The sequence below is a fragment of the Coturnix japonica genome, chromosome 23 (assembly GCF_054131305.1).
Source record: "Coturnix japonica strain WE chromosome 23, WE-NBRP24, whole genome shotgun sequence".
In the NCBI taxonomy this organism is placed as follows: Eukaryota; Metazoa; Chordata; class Aves; order Galliformes; family Phasianidae; genus Coturnix; species Coturnix japonica.
In genome coordinates this window covers 4,910,376-4,923,966 of record NC_140685.1, presented here as the reverse complement: position 1 = coordinate 4,923,966, position 13,591 = coordinate 4,910,376, and the positions used below count along the sequence as shown (strand labels likewise).

General features: G+C 48.1%; 1 protein-coding gene across 15 annotated transcripts in view; it reads left to right on the top strand.

Annotated features, from left to right (window-relative positions):
- UNK (unk zinc finger) overlaps nt 1–13,591 on the top strand; it is a 40,681-nt gene that overhangs the window by 498 nt on the left and 26,592 nt on the right. For 13 of the 15 annotated variants that reach the window (XM_085522857.1, XM_085522854.1, XM_015880014.3 and 10 more), the window contains exon 1: nt 5–144. The exons of 1 other annotated variant lie outside the window; for it this stretch is intronic. In XM_085522857.1, coding sequence (XP_085378983.1) covers nt 44–144 — 101 coding nt within the window. In that variant the 5' untranslated portion in view covers nt 5–43. Of the gene's footprint in view, nt 1–4; nt 145–1,530; nt 1,694–13,591 lie in introns of those variants that run through there. One more of the 15 variants, XM_015880010.3, reaches the window with a different exon arrangement.

The following is a 13,591-nucleotide window of genomic DNA, read 5'->3' as shown; positions in this document are numbered from 1 at the left end:
GCAGAGTGAATAATAAAGGTCTCCCGGATCGGCGGTTGGAGGCATGTCCAAGGGGCCGGGAAACAGCGGCTCCGCCGCGGCCGGGCCGCCCAACTCCGCCAGCAGCGCGTTACAGGCGCAGCCCGAGAAGCCGCAGCACTACACGTACGTAACCACCGCTACCGCCAACAACACGCGCCTGACGTCAGCGTGCGGCAACGCGCCGAACCCGCGTACGGCTGCGAACGGGACCGGAACCGGGACATGGGGGTGGGGGGGAACGGGGCGAACCGGGGCGAAACGGGGCCCTTCAATAGCGCCCGATGCCGCCACGCCCGGCATGCAACGGGGCACGGGGCGGCGGGGGGGCCGCGTTCCTTCGGGCCGCGGTGGGATGCGGCCTAAAGGGGGAATGGCGGTGTGTGAGCGGGGGAACAGCGCTGGGTTAACGGGGAAAGTCGGGTTTGGGGGCAGGGCGGGGGGGGGCAGTGAGGGTGGGACGTGATGTGGGCAATGAGAGCTCACCCATGGCAGTGATGTGGGGCTGTGCTGGCCCCATTGGGAGCTATGGGAGCAGTGAGGGCTGTGCTGACCCCATTGGGAGCTATGGGAGCAGTGAGGGCTGTGCTGGCCCCATTGGGAGCTATGGGAGCAGTGAGGGCTGTGCTGACCCCATTGGGAGCTATGGGAGCAGTGAGGGCTGTGCTGGCCCCATTGGGAGCTATGGGAGCAGTGAGGGCTGTGCTGACCCCATTGGGAGCTATGGGAGCAGTGAGGGCTGTGCTGGCCCCATTGGGAGCTATGGGAGCAGTGAGGGCTGTGCTGACCCAACTACGGGAGCAGTGAGGGCTGTGCTGGCCCCATTGGGAGCTATGGGAGCAGTGAGGGCTGTGCTGACCCCATTGGGAGCTATGGGAGTAGTGAGGGCTGTGCTGGCCCCATTGGGAGCTATGGGAGCAGTGAGGGCTGTGCTGACCCCATTGGGAGCTATGGGAGCAGTGAGGGCTGTGCTGACCCCAATGGGAGCTATGGGAGCAGTGAGGGCTGTGCTGGCCCCATTGGGGGCTATGGAAGCAGTGAGGAGGGTTCAAGGGATGGAGGGAGCTCAGGTGTTGTCCCCTTGGAAGAATAAAGTTGGAGAGTGTTTGTAAATCAAGTGGTGAGCTGTGCTCCTTGTGCTGCCCACCTGTAGAACAGCACGCATCCCCCCTTCCCTTTGCATGTGTTGGTACCCACCCGGTGCAGGAGGATGAGGGCTGTGTGGTGCTCACAGTCAGTGCAGATCTATGTGCCTCCTGCAGGGCTGTCAGCTGCACGCCCAGTGTGCACGATATCAGCTCTGCCATAGACTGAAGGCTAAAATCCTGTGGTGAGAAGCAGCAAACCACTGGCTCGCAGGTAGCTTTATTTCTGGTGGTGCTGCTGGTTAAAGTTTGACGGCACCATAGGAGTGAAGGAGGCAGAAGTGTGTGGATGCAGTGGGTCCCTGGGGAAGGGACGCGGTGGTCAAAGTAAAGGGGAAAGCTCAAAATGAGGTGGAAAGGCTACAGGGACATCAGATTGAGCACAGTAGAGATGGCAGTGTGGCTAAGTAGGGCTGTGGAAATGAAGATATCAAAGATCAGGAAAGAAAGTGGAAGAAAGTTTGGGATATGGGAAGAGAAGGAGCAGCTGAAAAGGACAGAGGAGGAAACCAGAGCACTGTGGAACAAAGGTGATGGTGTAATTAGCTTTATTTCCGCAGGGGAAAAAGCACTTATTTGCGGATGGATGTTAAAAATAGTTCAGTGAAAACAGTTGGAGGAACAGTGGAACCGTATGTGAGAGATGGATGGGTTTGGGGCCGTGCTTTGGGAATGGTACAGTAGGTCACACCGCGCTGAAAACTCCTCCTGATAATAACACATGGGAACTTGGTGGTCGCTGATGTGAGAAAGTTCTATGTTGTCAAAATGTAAATATCCCCCCCCTCCCTTTTTCTTCCCCTCTATTTAAATGTACTTTGTTTCCATCAAGTGACATGAAGCTTATGAGTTGTAAACTCAAGGAAGCTGAATTATCTGCATGCTTTGTTGTTCCCTGGGGACAGGCAGCCTGGTACCGTGGATCTCTATCTTGGGAAGCGTGTGTTGTATTTGTGTTCCATTTTCTGTATTAGTGTCAATTTTGAAGCTCTTGGTATTTGTGTGAGACTTCTGCCTAGTTCTTACTGCGGTGCTTTCTGTTGTCCAGCAGCCTTTCTGCTTATTCTAGGTGTACAACAAAACAAATCTGGACAGGGTAGAATTACTGATGATATCCCACTCCCTTTGGTGCTGTTTGTTTGAGGAACCTAAAAACCCCCTTTGATTGCTGGCTGTTGCAGGGATGCTCCTGGAGATGCTCTGATTCCACGCTTCTCTGTTGAATGATGAATGCTGTATTTCACACCTGACGATCTCTTATTCTGTTTGTGAGTTCAGCAGCTGCTGTTGCACTCATTGGGGTTATTGGATGGCAGGTCTGTGTGGGGCTGTTCCTTGTGGTCCCGCAGCTGCTGGGGCAGGATGAGCTTTATGGGTGCAGACTATTCATGTTGCTTTGGTCTATGGGATGTGTGCTGTGCTGCTCAGCAGGTTGTGTGCCCTGGGAAGCAGCTTTGCATTGGGGCTGTACCATCAAACTTGAGCTGCTTATTGACTGGGTGCCGTTCTCAGCTCTGGCTGGTTGTTGCTTCGTGCATCTCTGTCTTTAATGTGTTATCTACAAATGTGAATAGAGGCCGAGCTCAAAGAAACTGAAAGCGAGCGATCAGTCACTTAGTGCTGTAGGTGCTGTAGCGCTTGGTTTTGGCACACTCTGTCCATTTGGCTGTCGCTGTTGTCATTGGTTTTCAGTCAGAGCGAACTCATTAATTGTGAATTATAAAGGCTGCGTGCGGTGCTGGGGTGTTTATTGATCACACAGAATTTAGATAAGTGCAAGCAGTGCTTTGTTTGCTGTGCATTCACCTGAAAGGCAGACGGCTTAATAACTCTGCAGGAAAGGAGATGTTCAGGTGATGACAAATTAACCCATTCAGCTAGAACAAAGCTGAATTCATTCTGGTCTGTTAAAAACACACTTATTCAAAAGCAGCATTGAAAATATTCCAGGTTAAGTTATAAACTCCTGGGCACGTAATAATGCAGGTCATCCCTATTGATGATCATTCTCTTGAGCGTGCAGGTTTTAAATACAAGCTGTTGTCCTGTGAACAGACGTGGAGCTGCCATATCCCTGCAGGCTGTGCCTTCACTCAAGGTCTGGGGGTGCATCCCATCCATCTCCATGCAGCAGCAGATCAGCTCTATGGCTGTTCCTTTGCAGTGTAAGAGGCAAAACCTTGTATTCTTCATGAGGGGGAGGAAATGTGGGTAATTCCCTTAGGATTAAAGCCCTCTGTGTTGTGCTCTGAGTGCATCCACGCTGCTGGTTGTGCCCTGATGGGCTGCACTCAGCAGGGCTTTATCTTGCGATCTTTTTATACCAGCCACATGGAGGCAAAGGGAGCAGTGCACTTGAGCTTGAAGTGGCGACTGAAATGAGGCTGATGGAATGCTGTGGTTGTAACTCAAATTAACTTTGTATCCGAGGCGTTCCTGTATCTGCCTGTTGGAGTAGCGCCTTGTCTGGTGGTTCTCAGCCCTGAGCAGGAACTTACAACAGCGACAGAAGTGCAGAATGAAGAAGAAATAAGAACAAGATGATCACAGATGGATTTGATTCCAGCAAAGAGCTCGCAAGCAGGGCCTTAACTATCTCAAAATCTTGTGTTTATCACCCTGTGGAGATAGGAGAGAACAAAGTGAGCCAGTGCTTCTAAAGCAGGGATTTCCTATTGACCTGCTGCAGTGCTACCTGTGAGCATTGGTGCATCCCATCAGGTGAGCACAGGCTGCTGCTTCTGAAGTCTCTGGAGTTCCCTGAACACCAGTCCACCACAAACTGTTATTAGGAAGTGCAAATAGTAACAGGAAGTTGGAAATATAAAGTGCTGGAGCGTTAACAGGAAGGGCTGCATTCACAGTGTGTGCTGGCTATCGAGTGCCTGCACTGGAGCAGTCTGCAGTGTGAAAGGTTGCGTTTTGGGGCTCTGAAAGCTGGCAGCTTTCAGTGCAGCTGTGCTGTGTGTTGCTAATTAATGCACGTGTGGCTGCTGGGGGGTAGTTCTGCATTGTCTCGATGCAGGACTGGGGCTTGCTGCACTTAATGATGGGGTAGTTTTGGTGATCAGCATTGGCTGGGAATTGTGCCTTATGTTAATGCTTGCACATGGCTTTATTCTAAGGAGAGCTGTTTGTCTTCAGCATTTTAGTTCCTTTAGACCCACCAGAATGAGGCTTCTGATTTCCTATGAGGTGCTATGAGGAACATGGGGCTCTGCCCAACATCTTACTAAGAGCCAGAGATGTTAAATTGAATATAGCCATTAGGACACCAGCAGAAGGGCAGCTTACACTGACTTTATTGTCAGCCAGTTGGTCAGCACTGCAAATGGATCTTTGTAGCGATAGCTATTTTATTAGGAGTGCTTGCACCGTTGATTACAGTGAAGTAATTATTTGAGCCTCTTTTTATCATTGCATGCCTAGAATTTCATTTTAGATTAAGAAACGCATTCTGAAAGGAAAACAGTTTCTTGAATCGACACCTGATGAGTATCTGCAAGTCTGAATTGAAGTCGATATTGTTTTGCTTGTTAATCTCCATCTTCCACATGTCACCACAGTTAATAAAGAAGCAGTCAGCGCACACCCAACGTGCTGAGAGGCAGCTTTTCTCCTCTTCATTTCAATCAACCGGGAGCTTTTATTAATAGCTCTTTAATGTTACCATCATAACAGGAATAAAAGCAGCAGATGCCTCGGGGCAACCGTGCAGCTCTGCTGCAACAAAAAGAGTTTGCACGTCTAAAATATCTCGAGTGCTAACAGATTAGTTGGGATATGGATTAGTCACACTGCAGAGCTGTGCCGTAGCCTGGGCTTTGGTTCTGCTTCCCTGCTGGGCTGCTGTGCATCTCAGTGCTGCTCATGTACCTGGTGGCAGTGCTGTTTTGGACCTGCATCTACGTGCAGCTCTTGTGCAGTGTGGGAAGAGTCTGAAGTATGATGTGCTGAACGGGGAGGGAAATCAATGTGATGGCATTGATTCTTTAAGAGAGGCCAACAAGAAGAGCTGACTGTTACCTTTGTGCTTTGGGATGCGGGTCGGTGCCTGCTGGATAACACCGTGTTTTGTTTCAAACTCAAACCAGAATGTGTCTGTTCACAAACATAAAGCTTTCCAGAGAGCTTTGCTGCACATCTGGTTGGCACTTCATCTGGACAGAAGCAGATCCCATTTTGTGTTCAGATGAGGGCTGCTCTGGATAGGCCGTCACTCCTTGTGGAGCTTTGGTTTTTTGTATATGGTTTAGGATGAATTCAGATCTTCAAGCAGCCGATGCACCGTCTGAAAGCTGTTGTGAGGATGGGGCTGCAGTTGAGCTGGGAGCTGCTTGTTAAACCACAAAGGCTCTTGGTGTATACAGGGAGAGGGAAGGCTACCGTGTTTATTTCTCACGAGGTGAGATGCTGAGGAATAGCCTGAAAAAGGCTCATCAAAAGCTGCTGCAGAAAGCCCAAACTGTGCGATATCTTGTGTGGAAACGAAGCTTGCTTTCTCATTCTGCCTTTGCAGATTCTTGCATGCGGGTTGTTTTAATTCAGGAAGATCACAGAGCAAGTAACAGTGCTTTTAGAGGAGCCCAGCCCTGTTCCCAGCCTCCACAAGTGTTTCTGCAGTTGCAAACTCTGGCTGAGCTTTGTTAGTGATTGAATGAATGGTGAGAGATGTACCACATGAAAGAACTTGACTGGAAGCTGTTATTTTAATTTTTACAGCCTCGAATGTCCACATACTGTTCAGATCTTGGCTCTTTTTAGTCTATTCCAGCAAACTTGATGAATATTAACTCCATATGAACTCTGCGTCTCAGTGGGCGTGCTCCATGTTTGGGATAAAGCCCAAGGGTGGATGTGTTTGCTGGGTCATTAGCAGTAAAATACTTGCCTGTATTTGAGTGGGGATTAAAGCAGGTGTAGACCTTTAACAGCATATATCTGCTCATCTTCAATACGTTTGAGGTTTCTTTGCTTAAATAGCTGCACTTAAGCCACGTTTAGTTGAAAAGCACTTAGCATCATAGGGTATCCCAGGTTGGAAGTGATCATTGAGTCTAATTCTTATGATCTTCAGCACCTGAGCAGGCGCTGTTTGGAAGGAATGGTCTACAGGTGAATAGGGTGCAGAGCAAAAGCACATCCCACAGAGCAGGGAGGGTTGGTTGAGTTAGGGGTGAGCTGTGCTTGAAAACAGAAGCTTTTCCTTTAGGCACAGCTGTGTTGTTTCCATAAGCTGACAGTGTCAAGTTGGGAATACGACATTTAAACTGGGGGGGGGGATTGGATGATGTTTTCAAACCATTGCATGAGCTATCTGAATGAATGCTGAGCTCTTGTCAAATAACGTATGTTTGTGGCCATCTGATTTGGAGATCAAATAACATGAGATGTAAATGTCAGCTTCACGTTGAGCTCTGGATGCTGCTGAATGGCTGGGCTGGATGTGGCTCTGTGCTGCTGGTTGGTGACCCTGCACACAACAGGGGGTTGGAGCTGGATGAGCACTGTGGGCCTTTGCAATCCAGGCCATTCTGTGATTCTCTGAATGGCTTTGAAGGGAAACGCGGGTCTGAAACACGCAGTGATTCGATGTTTGAATGCTCCCTCCTTGGACTGTTTTAGTTAATAAGGTGAAAGCTCTTGTGTAAAGAGTCACTTGGATTGAACTGAGGTTTATTGTTACGGATTGGACATGATGCTTTCATGGTCTGCTGGAACAACAGGTTTCCAATTTTTAAAGACAGCAGAGGCCAAAAAAAAAAAGAGACTGCAATGATTAAACTCATCTGGTTTGAATGACACAGCCCTGTGTAGCCATCCATGCCTGAGGGGTACACGGCTCCAGGGAAACACAACAAGCGTCTCTTTTAGCAGGGATAGGGAGGTGATTGTCCCTCTCTACACGGCTCTTGTGAGGCCCCATCTGTTGTACCGTGTCCAGGTGTGGAGCCCTCAGTACAAGAAAGACATGGAGATTTTGGAAAGGGTCCAGAGGAGGGACAGGAAGATGATCAGGGGCTGGAGCACCTCCACTATGAGGACAGGCTGAGGGAGTTGGGTTTGTTCAGCCTGGAGAAGAGAAGGTTGCGGGGTGACCTCATTGCAGCCTTTCAATACCTGAAGGGAACTTACTGCCAGGAGGGGAGTAAACTCTTGGAAAGGGCTGACAATAGCAGGACACGGGGAAATGGTTTTAAGTTAAAAGAGGGAAGATTTAGGTTGGATGTTAGGGGGAAGTTCTTTACTAGGAGAGTGGTTAGGAACTGGAACAGGCTGCCCAGGGAGGTTGTGGATGCCCCGTCCTTGGAGGTGTTCAAGACCAGGTTGGACGGGGCCCTGGGCAACCTGATCTAGTAAAGGTGTATGTTTGGTGGCCCTGCCAGGCAGGGGGTTGGAACTACATGATCCTTGAGGTCCCTTCCAACCCGGCTCATTCTGTGATTCCCTCAGCCCCACAGGCTGTGATGCAATGGGAACCCAGTGCAGCTCACATCTTGGTGCTGGCAAACGGGATGTGATCAATGAGTGCTGATCTTTATCGAGTTAACTCCGAGCTGAAAGCCTCAGCTTGCTTTCATCATCAACACAGAGCGTTGGGGAGCTCCCCTAACTGCAGCCTGGTAGTTGTCTCAAAATGAAGCTGTTTTTTGGCTGTGATTCTGGAAACCGAACCATGTTTTGCCTGTAGCTGGCACAGCGCTGCCATCCTGCGATGCCTTGGCACCGCGCTGCAGGGGCTCGTTGTTTTTTTGTTGTTTTCTATGTACAGACAAGAACCAACAGTTGGATGTTTTGTTTTTCTCATTGTAGAATTTCACGCACGTTTCTGACAGTTGCCAGTGTTTTATTTTTAGAACGGACGTGGTTATTTTTAGCAGTCAATTAACGTTCTCGTCTATAACGTGATGCTGCTGTATCGTTCTTTCCTTGCAGTTTAAGTGAATTACTTGCATTGCTTTCTAGTCTGCTTTGAAATCCAATTGCAATAGCAACCATGTTATACTTCAATATGACTGTTGGATGTTTTTGTTGCTTTTCTATCTTTAGTTCTCTGTAATCCAACAGTTTGTGCTTTATCTCCTGTGACACGTTCTATTCTTTAGCATTTATTCTAGGGGGAAGTTTCTCACCCAGAGGGTGGTGGTGCCCAAGGTTGCCCAAGGAGGCTGTGGATGCCCCATCCCTGCAGGCATTAATTCAGTGCCAGGCTGGATGTGGCTCTGTGCAGCCTGGTCTGCTGGTTGCTGACCCTACACACAGCAGTGGGTTGAAACTGGATGATCATTGTGGTCCTTTTCAGCCCAGCCCATTCTATGACTCTATGATGATTAAGCTCAGAGTTCAGCTTAACTTACCAGATCAATCAGGTCTCTAGGAAAAGGAAAACTCAAGTGCTGCCTACTTATTCCTGCAGTAGAACTGGGGGGGCAACACACCCATTGTGAGCTATGGATGTACACACTCCATAGCTCACAGTCATCTTTGTGGTCATGAAGGTGCACAGTGAGTTATATATGAACTCTAAATCAAAAACACCCAAACACCTCTGCAACAAATCGAGCCCGACTTCATGCATGTGTAATAAGTCTCTCCAACTTTCGCTTTCTTTCTTTGCCCTTAGACTGACGTTATTGTCAGGCTCTAATGGAGAAGGGGAAATCTAACAGCTTTCAAGTCACCCGGCGCTGTCAGCTGTGTGACCTTATTCCAGTTGATGCTTCAATTTATTTAGGTGATAAAGAAAACACTGGGCCATGTGAAGTCCATCTCCTTGACAGATGGGAGCTCACTCAAACTTTGTCCTCATCCTTCTTTTCCTTCCCCACATTCGCAGTCAGCCCTTAGTTTTTACAAAGAAGTCCATATATTTTTATATAGTTGGAGCTGCGTATCATTTTTCCTCTATCAATAAGGATATGTTAAACAAAAGGTGAATTAGTCGGGTTTTTATTGACTGTGCTGTTGGTATAAGTAGATCCTGTCACGCACCGCTGGCTCATTTCAATTGGAATAGCACAGTTCAGTAAAGGAAAATAATTGAGTCGTGGGTTTCTTACTTAAAGTGTGTTAGATATCATCTTTTGTAATAAAATTTTATGAGGGTGAAATGAATTTAGAATGGGCTGAATGGACTTGGGGGGCAGATGGTGATGAGTGGACTTGGGGGGCAAACTGAGAGTGGGGTGTCTATGGGGCTCTATAAGGTTTAATGGTGGCCTATGGGGTCTCTATGGATGTCTATGGGGCTCTATGTGGTCTCTATGGGGTGTCTGTGGGTCTCTATAGGGCTCTATGGGGTCCTATGGGGTTTAATGTTGGCCTATGGGACTGGACTTGGGGAGCAGAAGGCGATGAGACGACTTGGACTTGTGGGGCAGAATAAGGGCACCTTATATGTGGGGCAGAGTGACCTGAATGTACTTGGAAGGCAGAAGGTGATGAGAGCACTTGGGGGGCAGGATGCGATGAATGGACTTGGGGGGCAGACTGAGCTGAATGGACTTGGGGGGCAGAGTGAGGGCTCTGGAGTTGGACTTGGGGGGCAGAAGGACACAACTGGATCTGGGGGGCAGAGTAATGGCAGTGGACTTGGACTTAGGGGGCAGAAGGTGATGAATGGACTTGGGGGGCAGAAAGAGGGCAATGGAGTGAGCTGGACTTGGGGGGCACACTGAGATCTTCCATACATAGAGACTTAGAGATAAGGCTTATTGAATTAGAAACATCTCTATCTGCTGTTAGTTATTCTCTCTGAGTTCTGCAGTGCTGCCTTGCAGACGGTCAGTTGGGTCAGAATGTTGGGTTCACTTCAGATCATTTTATCAGCACAAACTGCTCATTTAAACTTTGGAAGCAAAACTGGCAGCGTGTTTTTTTACTCCCTTTCCTGTGCTGAATTAGGGAAACCTGCAGCAGCTGAGCTTCCAATGAACAGCACCAACCACAGTCATTGGGGCAGCAGAATCCAGGAGGGTTACAGGCTGTGTGTGTGTGTGCAGTGAGCTGGGACCATCTCTTTGCCTTGAGGTTTGTGGCACAGCCCTGTGTGATCCCATTGGGAAGAGCAGGATGTGACTGGTGTCCAAGTGCCAGCAAAGAGCCCACGGTGTCCCCGTGTACTTTGATGCCTGTAAAATTGTATTTATTTTTGCTGTTATTTCTTCTGTTGGGAGAAGCAGAGAGGAGGGACTGAAATGAAGGCTGACGGCGTGTGAGCGTTTTCTTCCTCATCTCTGAAATCTCATCAGGAAGTTTCATGTTTGTTTAAAAACAAAACAAAACAAAAAACCCCTGTAGCTCTATTTACAGCCTTCTTGGCTGGATTTAACTCTGTAGGGCTTTTTTTGGAAAGCCCAGTGCATCCATTGTATCTAACTCATAATGATTCCCATGTCAGCAATAAAGTGGGAGTGTGCACACCAGGCTGGGCTGCTCAGAAGCAATCAGAGCAATCAGACCTGGGCTGATTTCTGTGTGTCCTGGGCTGGTTTCATGCTGGAGCTGCAGGGATGGAGCCTCATGGACATGATGCGTCGCTCCCATCTCCAACTGTGTGCTCTTAGAAAGCAGCCCCAGCTCTGGGCTTACACCAAGATAAACAGCACTGGGACCAGCTGCTGTTAAGGGTGTATTAGTTTTGTGTCATGGATGTAAACACGCACCTACAAACACAACAAACCTACATGATACCAGAGCTCAATCTTGCTGTTATCCTACTTTTACAGGCAGTGTCTGGATTAGCCACACAATTATCTCATGGCTGGCGCTGTGGTGTCATCCCACTGCAGAGGGTTTAGATCCAATTGAATAACCTCAGTGCTCTGTTGGATCTTCAGATGGATTTTAGTGGGGCTGCAAAGGTGAGGAGCTAATGTTGGAAGATTTCAAGTCGGACAGTGTTAGTATTATGGGAAGAACAGGGATTTGGAAGTGGCATTTTTTTTCTTCATCCTTTTCCATGTTTTCTCCCCAGCCTTTCTAATCCCTCTGCTATAAAGCAGAGATTTCTCCCTTGGCGTTGCTGTGAGTCCTGCAGTGATTTCAGGGAGCTCTGGGTGAGGCTTTTAACAACGAATTGAGAGCTCAGCTCCTTTCAGGTCTCACCAATGCATTTCCTGGGTTGAGCTCACACCAATGCATGCATCACTGCAGGAAGTTTGGCAGGTTTGCAGCCCTGGGTGCAGGTAGTTCAGTGCTGAGCTGCCTGGGCACAGCAAGCAGCAATTGCAAGCAGGGCAAGGCTGCAGATACTGAGTTTGAAAATGAAGCTGCTCAGAATTTCTTTATGCTTTCCTCTTTTTAAAGCTGTTTAGTGATGTTTGGAAGCGTGTATGTATGTATTTTATTTTTCAGCTTCCTCTTGCTCTTCTTTGTCCCTGCAGCAGCTCGGGCTGTGGCAGAGGGAAGCTGCCCGCAGTGCTGGCTGCAGACACTTGCAGTGCTGGCAGTTGGGAGCACTTGGTGGTTCCCCCACAGCGTAAATTACAGACAGTAATTACGGCTCTTTCCCACTTCCCACCCCCAGAGGAAGTGGAACGATCTTTTCTCCTCCTTAATACTTTGCTCCTCCTTTAGCCTCTGGTTGCTCACAAAGTTAGTTTAACAACCTCGTCTTCCTAGTGAAAGAAATCTTCATTTCCAGTGGTGTCCATCCTGTTACCTGCGTGCTTATTTCAGCCCAGTGACTTTGCTGTGTGTTCTTCTGGGTCGTAAATAATAAGCTGTGGCTTATTTGTTTAGAACTGCATTTGTCTTTTTTGAGTAGGAATCAGAAATGATAAGGGTTCCTCCAGGAACGTGGGTGTTGCTGTTGACATAACGTGGTATCAGAAGATGATGCTGTGTGCTCATCATAACGTGGTAACAGAAGATCATGCTGTGTGCTCATCACTTGGAAATGCCCCATCCATACACATACAAATGGAAGTGCTCCTAAAGTGCCTTAAACAAATGAATCTTGTGTCTTTTTAAGCTAAATATAGGAGTAACTCCTGTGTGAAATAAGGGTAAGAACGGCTGCCCCTCGTGTATCTTTGTGAGAGCTTTAGGGAGAAGTTGAGAAATACAAGCTACAAGTTGCTAGAGTTCCCCTTCCTGCAAAGCATGGGGCTGACGTGCAGTGAAATACGTGCAGTGAAATACGTGCTGCTTCTCTGCGTGTTTGAAGGGTTGAAATTCCTTTTCTCAGCTTCATTGGGAAAATACCTGCGAGGGCCACGTGCAACAGGAGGATCTGTGTGTGTTGTGTGTGTTTCTGTTTGGAGCCTTTGCAGAGAGATCACTGAAATATTAATAGCACATCTAGGCTGTGTGTCCTTCCTCTGTTCCCAAAGCACGAGGGTTGAACGTCTTCCCTATATTTTAATACAGAGTGGCTGGGTTGAGTGGCCTGTGTTGTCCCAAAGGAGCCCAAACTCACTTCATCAATCAAGAAAACACAGGGCTGTGAGGCACTTTACCATTCAGGCCATTGTGGAGGAGGGTAATTTGAAACGTTATAGTGGGCTGAGAAAAGAAAAAGCTGAAGCAGTGATTGAAAGGCTTGAAATGTTCTTTCAATGTCGGAGTTAATGTGGCAGTGCTGGTTTTCCTCTGTTGGGCTCCATGGTGGCTGGTGGGGTTTGGCAGCACCTGTTGGCAGGCTTTGCTTTGAAATTAAGAGCGAGAGGTGGTTTATTTAATAGGCAGCATTAAAGAATGAGTTTCTGATGAAGCAAGTTAGGTGTTAAACACTTCTCAGGTGAGCCATTTACTGATGTAATTATCTCTCATTTACATTATAATAAATGTTTCCCCAGGGAGTTTAGCCAGTCATGAAATGCAATTAATTTTCAAATGCTCTTCAGCAACAATTGATGCTCCAGAGACCCAAATCCCTCAGCAATGTGTGTGTTTTTAACCTCACCCGCTAAAGGGAAGCTGTTTCAGCTTGGCTGATCATGCAGTTTTAGTGTTTCTTTTAAGGCTTTTCTGTTTCTTCCTTTTGTGTTTTGTTTTTTTGGCAGTATTTCATTAAAGCCTGTCTCTTGCTAAAGGACTGGAGTGTTGGACTTGATGCCTTGTACCTGGGTTGTTTGGGTCCGATGTATCCCCTTGGTTTCCAAAGAACAGACAGCCAGGAGTTGGACTCAATGATCCATGTGGGTCCCTTCCAACTTGGGATGTTCTATGAACTTAATCTCTCCAAGGTGTGCTTGGAGATAGATGGATGGAAGGTGCCCATGGATTGGTGACCTCGCAGTGTCTCTGCAGAGCAGTCTGAGATCATACTGCTGAAGTTTCATTATATCAGAGGATCACAGAATGGTTGGGTTGGAAGGGTCCTCTGCCAAGGGCTGGGTGCCCAGGGCCCATCCATGGCCTCAGGCACCTCCAGGGATGGAGCACCCACAGTCAGGGCAGTGCCAGGGCCTCACTGTGCTCTG